The sequence below is a fragment of the Pollachius pollachius genome (genome assembly GCF_949987615.1).
Source record: "Pollachius pollachius genome assembly, chromosome: 10".
In the NCBI taxonomy this organism is placed as follows: domain Eukaryota; kingdom Metazoa; phylum Chordata; class Actinopteri; order Gadiformes; family Gadidae; genus Pollachius; species Pollachius pollachius.
In genome coordinates this window covers 2,503,571-2,521,735 of record NC_136943.1, presented here as the reverse complement: position 1 = coordinate 2,521,735, position 18,165 = coordinate 2,503,571, and the positions used below count along the sequence as shown (strand labels likewise).

The 18,165-nt window shown below is 50.5% G+C and overlaps 2 protein-coding genes across 2 annotated transcripts in view; one reads left to right on the top strand and one right to left on the bottom strand.

Moving 5' to 3' along the window:
- Positions 1-883: 883 nt before the first annotated feature.
- On the bottom strand, positions 884-10,664 carry nudt6 (nudix (nucleoside diphosphate linked moiety X)-type motif 6). The gene is made up of 5 exons (XM_079744419.1): positions 10,335-10,664; positions 9,742-9,945; positions 4,758-4,813; positions 2,930-2,984; positions 884-2,207 (listed from the first exon to the last, which is right to left on the bottom strand). Exons 1-5 carry the CDS (start codon positions 10,603-10,605, stop codon positions 1,834-1,836), a joined length of 960 nt encoding a protein of 319 aa, XP_079600545.1. The 5' UTR covers positions 10,606-10,664; the 3' UTR covers positions 884-1,833.
- Positions 10,665-11,002: 338 nt separating this feature from the next.
- afg2a (AFG2 AAA ATPase homolog A) overlaps positions 11,003-18,165 on the top strand; it is a gene marked incomplete at its 3' end in the record, with an annotated part of 56,899 nt that continues 49,736 nt past the window's right edge. Inside the window, exons 1-6 of the mRNA XM_079744820.1 lie at positions 11,003-11,159; positions 11,752-11,876; positions 12,930-13,087; positions 13,960-14,018; positions 15,015-15,707; positions 16,329-16,458. Of these exons, the coding sequence (XP_079600946.1) occupies positions 11,033-11,159; positions 11,752-11,876; positions 12,930-13,087; positions 13,960-14,018; positions 15,015-15,707; positions 16,329-16,458 (1,292 nt within the window). The 5' untranslated portion in view covers positions 11,003-11,032. The remainder of the gene's footprint in view (positions 11,160-11,751; positions 11,877-12,929; positions 13,088-13,959; positions 14,019-15,014; positions 15,708-16,328; positions 16,459-18,165) is intronic.

Genomic DNA, 18,165 nt, shown 5'->3' with positions numbered 1-18,165 from the left:
GGACGCATGTCTGGTAGTAATTCCACTTCCACATAGAGTTAAATGAAATGTCTCCTTTTCCACACCGCCAGTAAGATCCTGTTGACTGTGCTGCTGGACTCGTATCATTCATGCATGTTGTTTTTACTATTAGGAGAACAGAAAGTGGTTTATTGACAGCCATGTTTTCAAATAGTCAGTCCGTCGGCATGACAACATGTCCTAGTTTACTGTTGGCCGGTTGACTATCTCCAGAGGGTAGGATGGTCTTCTAGAGTTCAGGGTTGACCGGAGTTTAAACCAAACGAAGGCAGCCTTCTTGTTCCTCATTGAGGAAGACGCCTTGCGGCTCACTGACGTCACGTATCTGTTACTGGCTTCAGGTCCAAGGGGTCTGCCTAATGACTGGACGGCAGTCAATAGCCTCTCACACACCTCGTCACCAGAAGGTACTTGTTGTATTCGGTGGGTCGGTTGTCAAAGGTTAGTGACGACAGTCCTGGACAAACCATTGATTCACCGAGTTTTTAACAACAGTCGGTTGTCCCGGTGATGCTCTGGAGCCAAGCAGGGAACCGAAAGAACAATGCCTTCATTGTCCTGCTCTACCTTCACCACTCTCCCGTTCCCCAAACTGTAATCAATCTCTCATCAACCCCCTCTCTCCCCCTCTCTCTCTCTCTATGTCCACAGAGGCGAGCCACGGACGAATGTTACTTCCTGGAGCACCTCGAGAGCAACAACTACAACACCTACCGCTCCAAGAAGTACCCCGAGATGTACGTGGCCCTGCAGCGCTCCGGACAGTACAAGACCGGCACCAAGACCGGACCCGGCCAGAAGGCCATCCTGTTCCTCCCCATGGCGTCCAGGTCCTAGTCCAGACCTAGTCCAGTAAGGCCGGACCAGAACTCTAATATTCATAGGCAACGGTGAGGAGGGAGAGGAACAATAGGATCAGGACGAGGTAGCTAGGAGCAGTTCAGATTAAGGCCTGGTCTTCAGTCCAGCTCCACGTTTAAAGGGATGGTCCGAGACCTAAAGGTCCGACTCAGTCCTTTACTGCAGGGGGCTTCATTAGGTTGGGGCTGGAGAAGGAAAGATATATTACTATATGACTTCATGCAGGACTGTGGTTGAAGGAAGGATTCAAGGCTTTGATTTGTAATAACAGTCTGTTTTTATTGTTAAAAACCGTCAAACAGAAATCAAGGAAAAGAAGGCAGTGGTGACAGAAACAATAACCATTGCTGTTCTTAATTAATAATATCACACCTCTACTTTATCCAGTAAGATGTGTTACAATGCTCGAACCTCCCCTCCAGTACAGCCTACTCTTCCCTTGTGTCATCCTTACACTTCTTGTTATCATGATAACCTTTCCCTTAACGTTTCTTTTCCATAAATAATTCCGTTGCTACATTTTCAGAATAAATTAAAATACTAAATATTTGTTCTGATTGACCAAAACCAACCAACCATGGCTCAAGTGTTCAAAAATCAAAAACCCAAACCACAACAAGAAACAAGAAATAAACAGTGTCTGGTGACATCACCTGGTACAACAACAGCAACTGCAGTACCCATTGTTCCCTGAGGGGGCGCTGTCCCAGGGCTTCAGCGTTCAGCGGCTTTAACACCGCCGTAGTGGGACCTTCTACGCCACATTGTAATAACCATTATCCAATGCTAAACACACTTCAAGTATCCCTCAAATAGGTGTGTTCATGTGGCTCGATGAGCTAGCCTGAATTAGCATGCTAGGCTAGGCTAGGCTAGGCTAGGCTAGCGGCAGGCCCCGGTGGTACAGCTGGTAGAATCAGGTGGCTCCATCTGCTAGCATGCTAGGCTAGGCTAGGCTAGCGGCAGGCCCCGGTGGTACAGCTGGTAGAAGCGGCCCGAGTGCACAGCGGGGAGCGTCTCCATGGGGAGGTCCACGGCGCCCCAGCCCCTCTCCAGCCCGTGGAGCAGCAGACACGCCACGCGGCTCGTGATGGGTGTGGTCTCCTTGGTGCGCGCCAGCTCCGCTAGGGGCAGCCAATCGCAGCGCAGGCACTCCTCGGTGCAGAAGTCGATGCTGTAGGTGAGGGGGCGGAGCCGGCAGATGAGGTAGAGGTCGGACGCCCCGAAGGCACCGGGCTGGTCGTGCTGCTGCCGCACGCTGAGCAGGGAGAGGAACTCGGAGCGCACACCCGTCTCCTCCTGCACCTCCCGGACCGCCGTGGCTCCTGGGGAGGAAGGGGAGGGAGGAGATGGGGGGGAAGAGGAGGAGGGGCAAAGAGGTGGAGGAGGAGGAGCAAAAGGGAGGAGAAGGGGAGGAGCAAAAAGGAGGGGGAGGGGAGGGAGAAGGAGGAGGTTGGGGGGAGGGGAGAGGAGTTGGAGGAGCAATATAGGGAGTTGGAGGAAGAACCATAAGTATGGAGGTGTTCATAACATCCTGGTTAGTTCAGTAACCATGTGTCAACGTACTATAAGTAGACTAGTGACACCCCTTCAATGCTGCTTTACTTTCGAGTCCATGATTAATATATTTAAAGCTATTATCTTTTCCTGAATGGTATAAAGAGTGAATTATATTTGATTGACGCGTCACATGCTTGTATTTTATGAATGAACGGTAAAATGGTACTATGGCTGAACTCAAATCTACACCTCTGATGGATTAACAAACACAAAACTATACCGGCCTGTGATTGGTCGCTTGGTCTTCCCTGGCAAACGTTGGACCAATCCCAACCTTCTGACACACTGTGGCTGTATTTTAACAGTTTCCATGCATGTCCTCATGCCTTCCGCTCAGTTAAAACATAGCTACTGCTTTTCTAACAAGTTGAATACGTTTTAATAAGTGCTCGTGTGAATTCCGGGGTGTGCTAAAAAAAGAGATGTGATTAAGATCAAGACTACTCTCACCCACATGGAAACTAGAAGGTGATGTTAATCAACTTACCAATATTCTCTCCTAGTTCAGAAAGTCCACCAGGAAACTTCCAGGCGTTCAGGGTCTGAAACCAGCAGTCAGATATAACGTTGGTTATTTCCTCTAATTCGGGCTCAATCACACGGCAAACTGACACTCTCCACCTCTTAGTTTCCGTGTTGCTGAAAAACCCAGAGAAAGGCATAATGTGGTGTAAACCTTTATTTTCTGTCATAGTATATGATACAATGCTGCTTGTTAAATTATGACATCGTTGCTGTATAAATATTTTTCTAGTGGATCTATTTTGAACACAGCTTTTTCTAAAATGCCATTTCACAGCGATGCGACTTTCCGAATGTGTTGTTTCCTGTCTTGTTGTTTATATGAGGGACACGAATGCACTAAGACCTATATTTTCATGTTCTGTATCACAACTGCTATGTTTCTAAAGCCTGAACCACAAAAGGGAATAAATAAACATGTATTGTCTCTGCTATTCATCGTGTTTCCTCTCATTAGCGACTGTTAGCATGCTAGCATAGTTAGCTGTTCTAGCATGCAAGCATAGTTAGCTATTCTCAGCAGTTTAGCTAGCTTAGTTACACTGGCTGGTAGGAGTGCCATTCTATTCCTTTGTCTAGTGAAAACCCTCACCTTTCTAACTGAAAACACTCTTTGTTCAATTAACGCTGAATAATCTGCTAAAGGTCGTTGGCCAAGTCAGGGTTTAACCTACTGATTAATCAGTATTCAACCAAAGCCAAGTCGGCCCGTTCTGTCCCTGGGAGGATGCTCACACTGTCTAGTTGTGTTTTATGTCTTAATGGTTTTATGCTTCGCAAATGCATCTGAACGTTGACCGCTAGCCAAGAATAGCTTCCAGCATCTAGCGTTTGCTTCCAGTAAACGCTGGAAAAGGAGGAGGAGGAGGATTGGCAAAGTTGAAGAGAGATAAAATAGTTAAGAAGTCTCCTTCTGACAGAAACCGAGTAAACACAACGTGAACCCCACCCTGCATTCTGCTGAACAGGATACACAGTTTCAGATAAATACTGCTATTATACATAAACTAGGATAAAGATAAGATGTTCTTTTTCAATCCCAGACCAGATATTAAGGGAACTGTATTAAGTATTTATCCTGTTGTATTATGATTTATCTGCACGCTTTGCCCTGCATGCCTCCATTAAACTCTTATCAGACAGGGGGTCAGGCTGTTGAGTTGAACCGAGGTGTATCGACCTCAAACATGGACGATGTTGAGAGGCTGCGCTCTGGGTAATGGCTTCATTAGGGAGTATACAGCACAGCAGTGTGGAAAGTTTCAATGAGCTCTGTTGTCATGTAAACACTCGTACACACACACACACACACACACACACACACACACACACACACACACACACACACACACACACACACACACACACACACACTCACACACAGGGTCTTGGTGTGTTTCGGGGGGGCGGTCTCAGGGCGATCCTAAGTGTGTCGGCCGTCGCCCTTCAGCTCAGGGAAGAATTTGAAACGGCGGCGCCTGGACAAACAAACTGACGCAAGGGTCGCCGTCGGTTGCTAGGGAACAACTGCTCCTTCATTCACACGCCCCCCCCCATCACACTGACGGCGACTGTCTGACGAACACACACGTTCGGGCGGCAGGGAGTGTGTTTTAGTGGAGGTATGGAGGAGGAGTAATACTGGTGGGGTCCTTGACTTCCTAACCGGTTTATACTTAAATAAATAAACAACAAAGCTAGCAGTACAGCATAAATATAGATTATATGTAATCTTGGTTAACCCAAATACCAAACCAAGGTTAACATTAGTTATTCAGAGGAGGGAAACATACCTTGTTTTTGTCTTGGACCACGAGAACCTTTCCGTTGGACTCGTCCACCACTGCGCCTGAGAACCAAACACAACACCAGAACACCGGTCAACAACTGATCTGAGGACCCCTTAAAAAGGGTGTTCCACTCCCAGATCGAACATCCTGAGTCAACCCCATTTACATTCAGGGCATTTAGCAGATGCTTTTATCCAAAGCGACTTAAGTAAGTACAGTAAGTACATTTGTCAGAAGAAAGCAAAGAAAGCGAATCGCTGTCGGTACAGTAAGGATGTTCATAGAACAGAAGTGCCAAGCACTAACGATTGTTACGTTAACCCAATCCCCATATACAACAGAGATAGCTAGGATAAGATGCTACACAATGCTCAGTACTATTTCAAGTGCCAGGATGTACCTCATACAATAAGTGTGTAAGAGGGGTGTGTGTGTGTGTGAGTGTGTGTGTGTGTGTGTGTGTGTGTGGGGGGGGGGGAGGCTATGTAGAGTCCAGGTGAACTCTGAACATGTGAGTCTTCAATTCCCATGGTCCAGAGCCTAGCCTGGAGAAATCATTGGTCATGATTAATAAATTCATGGAATGTATTTCAAATTCACCGCACGTCGCTTTAGACAAAGCATCTGCTAAATGAGTAAGATGTGCCGGGAACACTGCTCCCAGACTGAACCGGGAAGGGAGATGGGCTGGAACAGAGAACGGGAACAACAGTTTCCCTCAAGGCTTCCGACTCTTCGTGAGATGTGGGAGCCAAGTCTCTGAGCAGGTACTTATTGACCAGCGGTCAGAGAACGAACCGGCTCTCTGGAAGTCTGCTGTTTGACTTCCAAGTGGAAACACAGGACATTCCTGATCGCTGAGAGGAGCAGCCTTGTTCAGGAGAAACCTATCATTACACCGCCTTCTGTCCAGGAGCCCAACGCTAGGGAAACAAGGAATACGCAAGTCAACTATCATCAACTATTTCGAACTAACTATCAAAGTCACAGCTCTTCTCTGTTTCGGCATTGCAGTGGTGGAGCAGCTCTCTGCCGACATCAGGACCGCAGAGTCGCTCACCAGCTTCCGCAAAAGACTCAAGACTCACTTGTTCAGATTCACCTAAATAGCCTCCCCCCCTACCCCCCCCCCCCACACCCCTTTTACACACTTGTGTACGTTGTGTTGTACGTTGTTGAACTTAATGTACGCGCTTATTGTGTGTTGACCCTTGACCGTCCTTGCAAAATAGTACTTGGCACCGCTTGTTGTTTCCGGGGAACGGGTTAACCTATTGACTGCTAGTGCTTGGCACTTGGTTCTGTGAACATCCTTACTGTACCGACAGAGGTATATTGTTGCTTCTCTTTCTTCTGACAAATGTACTTATTGTAAGTCGCTTTGGATCAAAGTGTCTGCCAAACGCCCTGAAGGTAACTATTGCCCCTTTTCCACCGACAGTCCCAGCTCAACTTGCCTCGACTCGGCCCGCCTCTTTGCGTTTCCATCACCAAAATCTGGTACCTGGTACCTGGTACTTTATAACTCTCACCTCCGTCGAGGTTCCATGAGAGCTAATCTGATACTTTTCTGTGACGTAAACACTCTGCTGGCCACTGATAGGCAATAGAGTGACGCCACTGAACGAGCGCGTCGTCCGAGCCTGACACCCGACACCAGATGTCGTGTCGAAAATGGAATCCCCGTCTCAAATCGCCGCCCCTCTCCGCGTTATAGCAGTGTTTATATAATATCGTCACAAGATGAGCAACTTATCACAGAAAGCGATATGTAAGATTTCATCTTCTGACGAAAAGAGGGTTTATAGTTTATAGCAGTGTTTATATCATATCATCACAAGATGAGCAACGTAGTTCAGGATAATGAACTACGAGGGCACAAAAATATGTAATAGTTTACAAGTCATAGATGTAGGCGTGATGTGACCCTAGAAAGCACAGACGAAATAAGCGAAAGCGTGTTCACTCGGAGGGGGGGTGCGATTTCAGAAAGGGATTCCATTTTCGGCACGACACCGGCATCTTTAAATAGCGTTCAGTCAACAATAGTGATTGATTATTGAAACACCCCAGGATCAGCACACAAGAACGCGCCGTGGACCGTGACAGAGGTGGAGACGCTCCTGTGTGTAGCCCTGTCTGTTTATGTGTCGCATGCTTCGCGACCCGCCCACGGTGAAGAGATACTTTTCTACGACCTGCCCACGTTGAAAAGGTACTTTTTTAGATGGAAACACGACGTGCCTGGAACCAAACCGAGTCACGCTAAGTCGTGGTTGAGCTGGTACTGTCGGTGGAAAAGCGGCATATCAGAGCGGGATTCTGGGTACTGCAGTTTGGATTTGCTTTAGCAAGAAGATCTCCTACATGGAGAACGTGAGCGGTAACTACCACAGCGTTACTCCACTGTGGGGACCTTCATTATCATCAAGTATCGAGCTAGTGGACATGAACTCCAATGACCAGGAGGTTCTGCTGTTCAGGAGCTCTGTTGGGATGATCAAAGGTGAACCTTCTCATCCTCTGAAATCATCTAGCAGGTGTGTGTGGTGTGTCCCTGTGTTCCTGCCATACAGAGGAGGTCTCTTGGACGCAGAGTGACGGAACTACGCCCCAGAACAACCAGATCTGAGGCCCTCTCCAGCTGGGTCCTCTCCCTGTGGTTCTGTGCTCTCATACAGTCCCCAGACCACGGCTTCTGTGGTTCTGCTCCAGCTTGTGGTTGCAAACTGCTGACGGTTAATGGAGTGATCGACTACTGTCCTTACAGGACCGCTCTCACTCTCTCTCCCTCATCTCTGTTCTCGTTCCCTCTCTCCCTTATCTCTGTTCTCCCTCATGTCTCTCTCTCTCTCTCTCTCTCTCTCTCTCTCTCTCTCTCTCTCTCTCTCTATCATCCATTTTTGTGCCTTTAAACATCACACTTAAGCAGGACTTAAGGCTGAATACTGTTAGACTCGCGTCCAAAACCATATAAAAATGACGAGGAAATGCGTTAAATCCTGTAATTACTTAAATCATGGTTTTATGGGTCTGACTTCATGGTTGACCAAATGCAGGGTCTTAACACCTTAGGACATTATCTCAGCCACAACAATGAACCCACGCCCAGAGTAACAAGGCCTGAGAGAAGAGCCAGCAAGAAACAAAAGCACTGTCCATACTACGACAGAATAATGAACCAATACATGTTGGAAACCCGCCCAAATATAACAACCAATATTCAGCAACTTAACGGAAAAAAAACTAACCGAGTTCGCTCCTAATAAGGGGACTTGGCAGCACCACTTGGGCCTGATGTTGTGAACATGTTGTGACATGCTGGCTCTAGGAGAGGAAGAGACGTGGACCGCACTCCGCCCTCTGGTGGACAGTCAACGTGTTACAGCCTACTGAATTTAGCACAGGACGCTGCCAGCCAGCGACTGGCCATGACAAAACAACTCAATATTATAATATATAATAGGGGTAGTCCTACAGAGTATCCGGTGGTAGTTCTACCTGGTATCTGTAGTCCTACCTGGTGTCTGTAGTCCTACCTGGTGTCTGTAGTCCTACCCGGTGTCTGTAGTCCTACCTGGTGTCTGTAGTCCTACCAGTTATCTGTAGTCGTACCCGGTGTCTGTAGTCCTACCCGGTGTCTGTAGTCTTACCTCATGTCTGTAGTCCTACCTAGTGTCTGTAGTCTTACCTCATGTCTGTAATCCTTCCTAGGGTCTGTAGTCCTACCTGGTGTCTGTAGTCCTACCCGTAGTCCTACCTAGTGTCTGTAGTCCTACCTGGTGTCTGTAGTCCTACCTCATGTCTGTAGTCCTACCCGGTGTCTGTAGTCCTACCAAGTGTAGTCCTACCAGGTGTCTGTAGTCCTACCTGGTGTCTGTAGTCCTTCCTGTAGTTCTACCTGGTGTCTGTAGTCCTACCTGGTGTCTGTAGTTCTACCCGGTGTCTGTAGTCCTACCAAGTGTAGTCCTACCAGGTGTCTGTAGTCCTACCCGGTGTCTGTCGTCCTACCAGGTGTCTGTAGTCCTACCTGTAGTCCTGCCGGGTGTCTGTAGTCCTACCAGGTGTCTGTAGTCCTACCTGTAGTCCTACCGGGTGTCTGTAGTCCTACCAGGTGTCTGTAGTCCTACCAGGTGTCTGTAGTCCTACCTGTACTCCTACCTGGTGTCTGTAGTCCTACCAGGTGTCTGTAGTCCTACCTGTAAACCTACCTGGTGTCTGTAGTCCTACCGGGTGTCTGTAGTCCTACCAGGTGTCTGTAGTCCTACCTGTAGTCCTACCAGGTGTCTGTAGTCCTACCTGTAGTCCTACCGGGTGTCTGTAGTTCTACCTGTAATCCTACCCGGTGTCTGTAGTCCTACCAGGTGTCTGTAGTTCTACCTGTAGTCCTACCGGGTGTCTGTAGTCCTACCTGGTGTCTGTAGTCCTTCCTGTAGTTCTACCTCGTGTCTGTAGTCCTACCCGGTGTCTGTAGTCCTACCTGGTGTCTGTAGTCCTTCCTGTAGTCCTACCTGGTGTCTGTAGTCCTTCCTGGTGTCTGTAGTCCTACCTGGTGTCTGTAGTTCTACCTGTAGTCCTACCTGGTGTATGTAGTCCTTCCTGTAGTCCTACCTGGTGTCTGTAGTCCTACCTGGTGTCTGTAGTCCTACCCGGTGTCTGTAGTCCTACCTGGTGTCTGTAGTCCTTCCTGTAGTTCTACCTGGTGTCTGTAGTTCTACCTGTAGTCCTACCTGGTGTCTGTAGTCCTACCCGGTGTCTGTAGTCCTACCTAGTGTCTGTAGTCCTACCTGTAGTCCTACCCGGTGTCTGTAGTCCTACCTGGTGTCTGTAGTCCTACCTGGTGTCTGTAGTCCTACCTGTAGTCCTACCAGGTGTCTGTAGTTCTACCCGGTGTCTGTAGTCCTACCTGTAGTCTTACCAGGTGTCTGTAGTCCTACCTGTAGTCCTACCGGGTGTCTGTAGTTCTACCAGGTGTCTGTAGTCCTACCTGCGACCCCCACCTGGTGGGATGCGTACCCGGGCAGCCTGCTTGCCCCGGGCCCCAGCCACAGGGCCAGCGTGGCCTGGTCCGCCCGGGCGTGGTGGAAGGTGAAGCCCAGCGTAGCCGCCGCCGCCGCGCAGCGGCTCAGGGAGATGGGGAGGCGGAGCCAGACCGCCACCCGGCCCTCGGCACGCCACCGGCCAACCCCCTCTGGACGGGTCAGAACACACAGCACATGGGTTAGAGTCCGGCGCCACCGTGTGTGTGTGTGTGTGTGTGTGTGTGTGTCAATGGCCCCCATTGCACTCCTGATCATCCCTGAAAGAGGGATCCCCCACTCTGCGTTCCTGATCACGATTTCTTACTTGCTAGTTAAGGGAGTTATCTCCTGACCTCTGGGGGGGGGTCATGAATATGCGGCCTGTTATATATGCATGAACGTGGGACCATAATCAACCAGGCTGTACCTGGCCTTTGTGACTGTACCTGGGATTCAGGGCTATACAAATAACAATGTATAGAATTGAATCTAGCGCATCATGATTCTTCAAACTGGACGTCCGGTCTTCCATTGGAGCACAACGCCGACCACCACTGACCTCTAAGTAGACTGCCGAAGTCCCCCTCGCTGATGTCCGGCGGCAGGCCGGTATGGGCCAGGTCGACCGTCACCCCCCCGAAGCGGTCTAGGCGCCCCGTCAGCGCGTCTGCGCCGTGACCGCCCGTCAGCGCGTCTGCGCCCTGACCCACCGCCGGCTGCAGGCGCCCCGCAGAGAGCCGCAGCGCGCGGACTGAGGGCGCGGCGGTGCATCGCACCCTGCAAAGCCTCCTACTGAGGACAGAGAAGAGCTGACAACCATATGAAGCCATGACTTTGACCTGATTAAATGTTTTAAAGAACTTTTAAATTCCAGTGTCCGCTCTTCACCGTATCGACCCCAGCATGCGCCGCGGTTGCATAAGGCTCCGCCCCTGAAGTTGCATAAATACCATACTACTTTAATAGAAGGGATTAATAAAACACGTCATTAATTAAATGTGATTATACTATGTTCATACACGGTCTCATCGAGAAAACGACTTCAATAAATCGATAATTTGATTATACATCATGAATAATTACCCTGTAAATGCAAGAGCTTCATCAGTTACATAATAATCCTTTGCGCTTTAGTACTTACGGTAAAGTGGGCGGGGCTTGGGCTCAACCCGGACGTTTACTAGCGTGCGGTGTGTTTACACATGTTTTCATTATCTCACGTGTTGTACTAAGTTGTTATTATAATATATTATTATCATGTCCTCGAAGAAAAGTAAGAACAAACCCAAGCGGAGCAGCGAGGGGGAGAGCTCCAACGACTCGTTTGTCCTCCAGAACCCGAGAGACGTCCACTCCTTCTCAGTGCAGGACTTCATTGATAAAGGTGAGACTGAAACAGGACACACGGCTCATCTCCGCCGTCAAGGAAGGGCTGTGTGTGGATGTGTGTGTGTGGATGTGTACCGTCCAGTGAGTATGGTGTCCGCCCTAGAACGAATGTGACACCATGGTGTAAAGTACAAAGTTGGATTTTGATTGCTATTGGTTATTATCATGTAATGACGTCGTTGATGCTGTACCGGTCCTGATGCTGCCGGTCTCGAGCCACGCCTCACCAACCGCCGCTGATTGGTTCATGATCTTCTACTGACGCTGAGCGTAAATAAGCTCCCAGTGGTCAATCCAATCACGAAGTCACCCCGTCCAGAAACCCACAACTCTTTACTTCTGCCACCTGTTGTGGATAGAAGTGTTAGAGGATATCTCCACAACTGTAAGACCTACATTTTTGTGTGTGTGCGTGTGTGTATGAATGTGTATGTGTGTGTGTGTGTGTGTGTGTGTGAATGTGTGAGTCTGTGTGTGTGTGTGTGTGTGTGTGTATATGAATGTGTATGTGTGTGTGTGTATGAATGTGTGTGTGTGTGTGTGTGTGTGTATGAATGTGTGTGTGTGTGTGTGTGTGTGTGTTACAGCAGACGACAGGACCCCCAGCAGGGCCAGGTGGGCTCTGGCCCAGGTGAGTCTGGGGTCCATGAAGGCGGCCGGCCTCTGCATCGGCCGGCCGGCTCTGCTGACCAGCGCCGCCGGACGCCAGGAGGTCAGTACCTCTGGGAGGGGGAGGAGGAGGAGAGGGAGGAGAGGGGGGAGGAGGAGGAGGAGAGGGAGGAGGAGAGGGAGGGGGAGGAGGAGGAGGAGGATCAACCTCCCAAAACACAACCCTAGCCCGTCTATTCTATTCTGCTCCATTATAAAAGATTATATTCTCCTAATGCACCTTTGGCCGTCCTACCCTACAGGGGCTTTCCAATATAAGACTACTAAAGCTTTTTACTGTTAACTAATTAGGCTCAATCCAAAATATCTCCCAATGAATACAGGGCAGGTAGGGGTTAGACAGTACAGAGACAGGTCATTAAGGAGCAGGTAGGGGTTAGACAGTACAGAGACAGGCCATTAAGGAGCAGGTAGGGGTTAGACAGTACAGAGACAGGTCATTAAGGAGCAGGTAGGGGTTAGACAGTACAGAGACAGGTCATTAAGGAGCAGGTAGGGGTTAGACAGTACAGAGACAGGTCATTAAGGAGCAGGTAGGGGTCAGACAGTACAGAGACAGGTCATTAAGGATCAGGTAGGGGTCAGACAGTACAGAGACAGGTCATTAAGGAGCAGGTAGGGGTTAGACAGTACAGAGACAGGTCATTAAGGAGCAGGTAGGGGTTAGATAGTACAGAGACAGGTCATTAAGGAGCAGGTAGGGGTTAGATAGTACAGAGACAGGTCATTAAGGAGCAGGTAGGGGTTAGACAGTATAGAGACAGGTCCTTAAGGAGCAGGTAGGGGTTAGACAATGTTATAACATATGAATAAAGATGTAGTAATAACTGAAACATAGTAATGGGTGAACCCCATCCTCCTTTCTCCTCCTCCTCCTGCACCTCCTCCTCCTCCTCCTCCTTTTCCTCCTCCTCTTCCTCCTACTCCTGCTCCTCCTCTTCCTCCTCCTCTTCCTCCCCCTCCTCCTCCTCCTCCTCCTCCCCCTCCCCCTCCTCTTCCTCCCCCTTCTCCTCCTCCTCCTCCTCCTCCTCTTCCCCTCCCCCTCCCCCTCCTCCTCCTCCTCCTCCTCCTCCTCCTCCTCCTCTTCCTCCTCCAGGTGTGTCTGGCCTGGCCTGTGGCCTCCTTCCCAGCTGCCAGGGTCGGCCTCCAGCACTGTATCCAGACCAGCCTGGGAGTGAAGCCTGGGGATGGATTAACGATCTACCCAGTGACGGGGCCCCTGCTGCAGGCTCAGGAGGTAGTGCTGTCCCCCCGGTAAACAAGCTGCTACTCACACATTGAGAGACGGTTCAGGCCTTGTTAGCGTGATGGTAGGGCTGCTCGATTATGGGAAAAATCATAATCGAGATTATTTTGGTCAATATTGAAATCACAATTATTATTATTATGAAAAGAAAAAAAACGATCCGAAAATTAGATTCATCGCCCAGCCCTACGTGTTAGTAATATAAAGAATTAGTCATATAAAGAATTTCAGCGGTTTTCTCTGTTTATTAGATAAGAAACATTTACATTTACATTTAGGGCATTTAGACCCTTTATCCATACCGACTTACAATAAGTACATTGGTCAGAAGAAGAGAAACAGCAATATATCTCTGTCGGTTCAGTAAGGATGTTCATAGAATAATCACTAGGTTGACCCATTCTCTGTATAAAACAAAGCCTTACAGTAAGATACAGTAAGATATATGTACTATTTTCGTCCCGGTAACGAGGGGTTCACAGCAGAAACAACCAGACCGGAGCAGGACATTTCTCCCCTCATACCCTAGTGTCCCATCTTGGATCAGTACAGCAGCACTACAACTAATCTTTCCTTTTGTCTTATCACTGAAAAGATCGTAATTATGTAATTACATTGTTGTTAAATATATATATATATATATATATATATATATATATTATTTGTTGAAAGGTTGTCATTCATTTAATAAATCAAATATCAAAGCATGCTAGACTTAGAACGCTTGAATGGCCTCCAAGTGGTCTTTTGTGATATTAAGTTTAGTGTTACTTTAGTGCAGGCTGCCTCCTGCTGGGCATTCTTTATAACTACATATTCAAACTTATCGGCGTGCATGTTTCCTAGGTTCATTGTTTTTTTTCATATTTTTCTCTTTTAGGCAGAAAGATGAAACACTTGAAACAGAAGAGTTTAAGAACTATTTCCTGCGGTCTTTGGGTAAGTTAGTTTATGCATTTTCGTTTTTTTTCAGTGATAAATGTTACCACTGTTTTATGTTATAACTTTGTATTTGTATTCATTCTTAATGTACCTACCCTTGTGATGTACCTACCCTCTCTGACCTCTGACCTCTCCTCCTGCTCCTCCTCAGAGGAGGAGGTGTGAGGACCTCCTCCTCTCTGACCTCTGACCTTCTCCTCCTCCTCCTCACTGACCTCTGACCTCCTCTTCCTCCACCTCACTGACCTCTGACCTCCTCCTCCTCCTCCTCACTGACCTCTGACCTTCTCCTCCTCCTCCTCATTCTCCTCACTGACCTCCTCCTCCTGCTCACTGACCTCTGACCTCCTCCTCCTCCTCCTCACTGACCTCTGACCTCCTCCTCCTCCACCTCACTGACCACTAACCTCCTCCTCCTCCACCTCACTGACCACTAACCTCCTCCTCCTCCTCCTCCTCCTCTTCTTCCTCCTCCTCCTCACTGACCTCAGACCTCCTCCTCCTCCTCACTGACCACCAACCTCCTCCTCCTCCTCCTCCTCCTCACTGACCTCTGACCTCCTCCTCCTCACTAACCTCTGACCTCCTCCTCCTCACTGACCTCTGACCTCCTCCTCCTCACTGACCTCTGACCTTCTTCTCCTCACTTACCTCTGACCTCCTTCTCCTCCTTCTCCTCACTGACCTCTGACCTCCTCCTCCTCACTGACCTCTGACCTCCTCCTCCTCCTCCTCACTGACCTCTGACCTTCTCCTCCTGCTCCTCCTTCTCCTCCTCAATGACCTCTGACCTCCTGCTCCTCCTCCTCCTCACTGACCTCTGACCTCCTCCTCCTCCTCCTCACTGACCTCCTCCTCCTCCTCCTCCTCCTCACTGACCTCTGACCTCCTCCTCCTCCTCCTCCTCCTCCTCCTCCTCCTCCTCCTCACTGACCTCTGACCTCCTCCTCCTCCTCCTCACTGACCTCCTCCTCCTCCTCCTGCTCCTCCCAGAGGGCCGGGTGCTGCTCCCGGGCTCCCAGCTGTCCCTGACGTACTACGGCCGCGCCTGCAGCCTGCGCGTGGAGGAGGTGCGAGGGGAGGACGGAGCTCTGCTGCGGGGGCCCGCCGCCGCGGCCCCGGGGCCCGACGCTGAGGACCGGGGCGCCCCCGCGGACCCCTCGCTCCTGGGCTGCACCTCCTCGGACCTCTCCCTGCAGCTCAGCCTGCTCACCGTGGAGGAGCAACAGGAGGAGGCGCGGCCCCCCGTGGTCAGCACCCCGCTGCGACTCACCGCCCCCCCCCGCGACCCTCTGTCACCTGTCAGTCATCCTCCAAGTCCCGCCCCCCTCCTCTCCCCCTTCACCCCCTCCCCCCGGCTCCCCTCCTCGGGGGGGGAGGCGTGCGAGACCCCCCCGGGTCCAGGGTTCCCCCCGAGGCCCCTGCAGGCGGGCACCCCTCCTCCGGCGCCCCCCGGTGGCGTGCAGAGCTCCGACGCCTTCTACCGCGTCTCCGGCGCCGCCGCCGTCGTCTTCAGGGACAGGAAGCAGCGAGGCGCGGCGGGGGAGGGGCCGGAGGCGGGGCAGGAAGCCCCCCAGGCCAACAAGGTCACCTACAGCATGATTGGCGGGCTGAGCAGCCAACTGGAGGCGATCCGGGAGACCATCGAGCTGCCACTCACACGGCCCGAGCTGTTCTCCAACTACGGTGAGCGCAGAGGGACAAACTACGCGTTCATCAAAGGGCATCAAACTACAGGTGTTACGAAACCTTTTTTTTTAACCGTTTCCGAGTAGTATTTGAGTATCGGCCGATGCACTTTTACATTTATAATCTCTAATTGTAATAAAACGTTTGTGTTCTTGTAGCTGAGCGAGAGCATCCGATGTTTTTCCGACATGGTAGCTCGAACGCACGTATGTCGGAGATGACACTTTTCCCATCCCGACTTTCCACCTCCGACCGTTAACGAACGCAGCATAACACCGTAGTGTTTGTCATGTTCTCTGCCTGGGTAGTAAGTTAGCTAGTATCGGTATCGGATCAGCGCTTAGACTTGCGTACTCACTGACTGATACCGCTCTTTTGGCGGAATTTGAGGAAATTACGATACTGGTATCGGTATCAGAGCAACTCTAATTCAAACACAGTTACTGCTTAACTTAAACCGCACAAGACGTGAACCAAATATTATTAAATAACACCGCACATTATTATGTAATAGAGTAAAGGTAAGTAGTAAAGGAATCTAAAGATGTGGTTCCTTCAGTTTAACCCAACCCTGCGTCCAATCAGAGGCCTCTAACCTGACAGCTCATTTGCATACAGGCATCCCGCCCCCAAGAGGAGTCCTCCTGTATGGGCCTCCGGGCACTGGGAAGACTATGATTGGACGGGCCATAGCCAATGAGATCGGAGCCCACATGACCGTCATCAACGGCCCGGAGATCATCAGCAAGTATGTTTAAGAACCGGCGTGTGGAACGGGAATCTAGCGCTGGGGCTCCTCTCTGACCTCCTCCTGTTCTCCTCTCTGATCTCCTCCTGTTCTCCTCCTGTTCTCCTCTCTGACCTCCTCCTGTTCTCCTCTCTGACCTCCTGTTCTCCTCCTGTTCTCCTCCGGTTCTCCTCCGGTTCTCCTCTCTGACCTCCTCCTGTTCTCCTCCGGTTCTCCACTCTGACCTCCTGTTCTCCTCCTGTTCTCCTCCGGTTCTCCTCCGGTTCTCCTTTCTGACCTCCTCCTGTTCTCCTCCTGTTCTCCTCCTATTCACCTCTCTGACCTCCTCCTGTTCTCCTCCTGTTCTCCTCCTGTTCTCCTCTCTGACCTCCTCCTGTTCTCCTCCGGTTCTCCTCTCTGACCTCCTGTTCTCCTCCTGTTCTCCTCCGGTTCTCCTCCGGTTCTCCTTTCTGTCCTCCTCCTGTTCTCCTCCTGTTCTCCTCCTGTTCACCTCTCTGACCTCCTCCTGTTCTCCTCCTGTTCTCCTCCTGTTCTCCTCTCTGACCTCCTCCTGTTCTCCTCCTGTTCACCTCTCTGACCTCCTCCTGTGTCCTCTCTGATCTCCTCCTGTTCTCCTCCTGTTCTCCTCTCTGACCTCCTCCTGTTCTCCTCTCTGACCTCCTGTTCTCCTCCTGTTCTCCTCCGGTTCTCCTCCGGTTCTCCTCTCTGACCTCCTCCTGTTCTCCTCCGGTTCTCCTCTCTGACCTCCTGTTCTCCTCCTGTTCTCCTCCGGTTCTCCTCCTGTTCTCCTCCTGTTCTCCTTCTGTTCACCTCTCTGACCTCCTCCTGTTCTCCTCCTGTTCTCCTCTCTGACCTCCTCCTGTTCTCCTCCTGTTCACCTCTCTGACCTCATCCTGTTCTCCTCCTGTTCTCCTCCTGTTCTCCTCCTGTTCACCTCTCTGACCTCCTCCTGTTCTCCTCCTGTTCTCCTCTCTGACCTCCTCCTGTTCTCCTCCGGTTCTCCTCTCTGACCTCCTGTTCTCCTCCTGTTCTCCTCCGGTTCTCCTCCGGTTCTCCTTTCTGACCTCCTCCTGTTCTCCTCCTGTTCTCCTCCTGTTCACCTCTCTGACCTCCTCCTGTTCTCCTCCTGTTCTCCTCCTGTTCTCCTCTCTGACCTCCTCCTGTTCTCCTTCTGTTCACCTCTCTGACCTCCTCCTGTTCTCCTCCGGTTCTCCTCCTGTTCTCCTCCTGTTTTCCTCCTGTTCACCTCTCTGAACTCCTCCTGTTCTCCTCCTGTTCTCCTCCTGTTCTCCTCTCTGACCTCCTCCTGTTCTCCTCCGGTTCTCCTCTCTGACCCCCTGTTCTCCTCCTGTTCTCCTCCGGTTCTCCTCCGGTTCTCCTTTCTGACCTCCTCCTGTTCTCCTCCGGTTCTCCTCCTGTTCTCCTCCTGTTCTCCTCCTGTTCTCCTCCTGTTCTCCTCCTGTTCTCCTCTCTGACCTCCTCCTGTTCTCCTCCGGTTCTCCTTTCTGACCTCCTCCTGTTCTTCTCCGGTTCTCCTCCTGTTCTCCTCCGGTTCTCCTCTCTGACCTCCTGTTCTCCTCCTGTTCTCCTCCGGTTCTCCTTCCTGACCTCCTCCTGTTCTCCTCCGGTTCTCCTCCTGTTCTCCTCCTGTTCACCTCTCTGACCTCCTCCTGTTCTCCTCCTGTTCTCCTCCTGTTCACCTCTCTG

Coding starts and splice junctions, on each gene's coding strand:
- nudt6 (XM_079744419.1), bottom strand. CDS start 10,605: ATGGCTTCATATGGTTGTCAGCTCTTCTCTGTCCTCAGTAGGAGGCTT. Junction 4,814..9,741: donor CCACCAGGTGGGGGTCGCAG/GTAGGACTACAG, acceptor TTTGGTTCTCAG/GCGCAGTGGTGGACGAGTCC. Junction 2,985..4,757: donor TGGTCCAAGACAAAAACAAG/GTATGTTTCCCT, acceptor TGCTGGTTTCAG/ACCCTGAACGCCTGGAAGTT.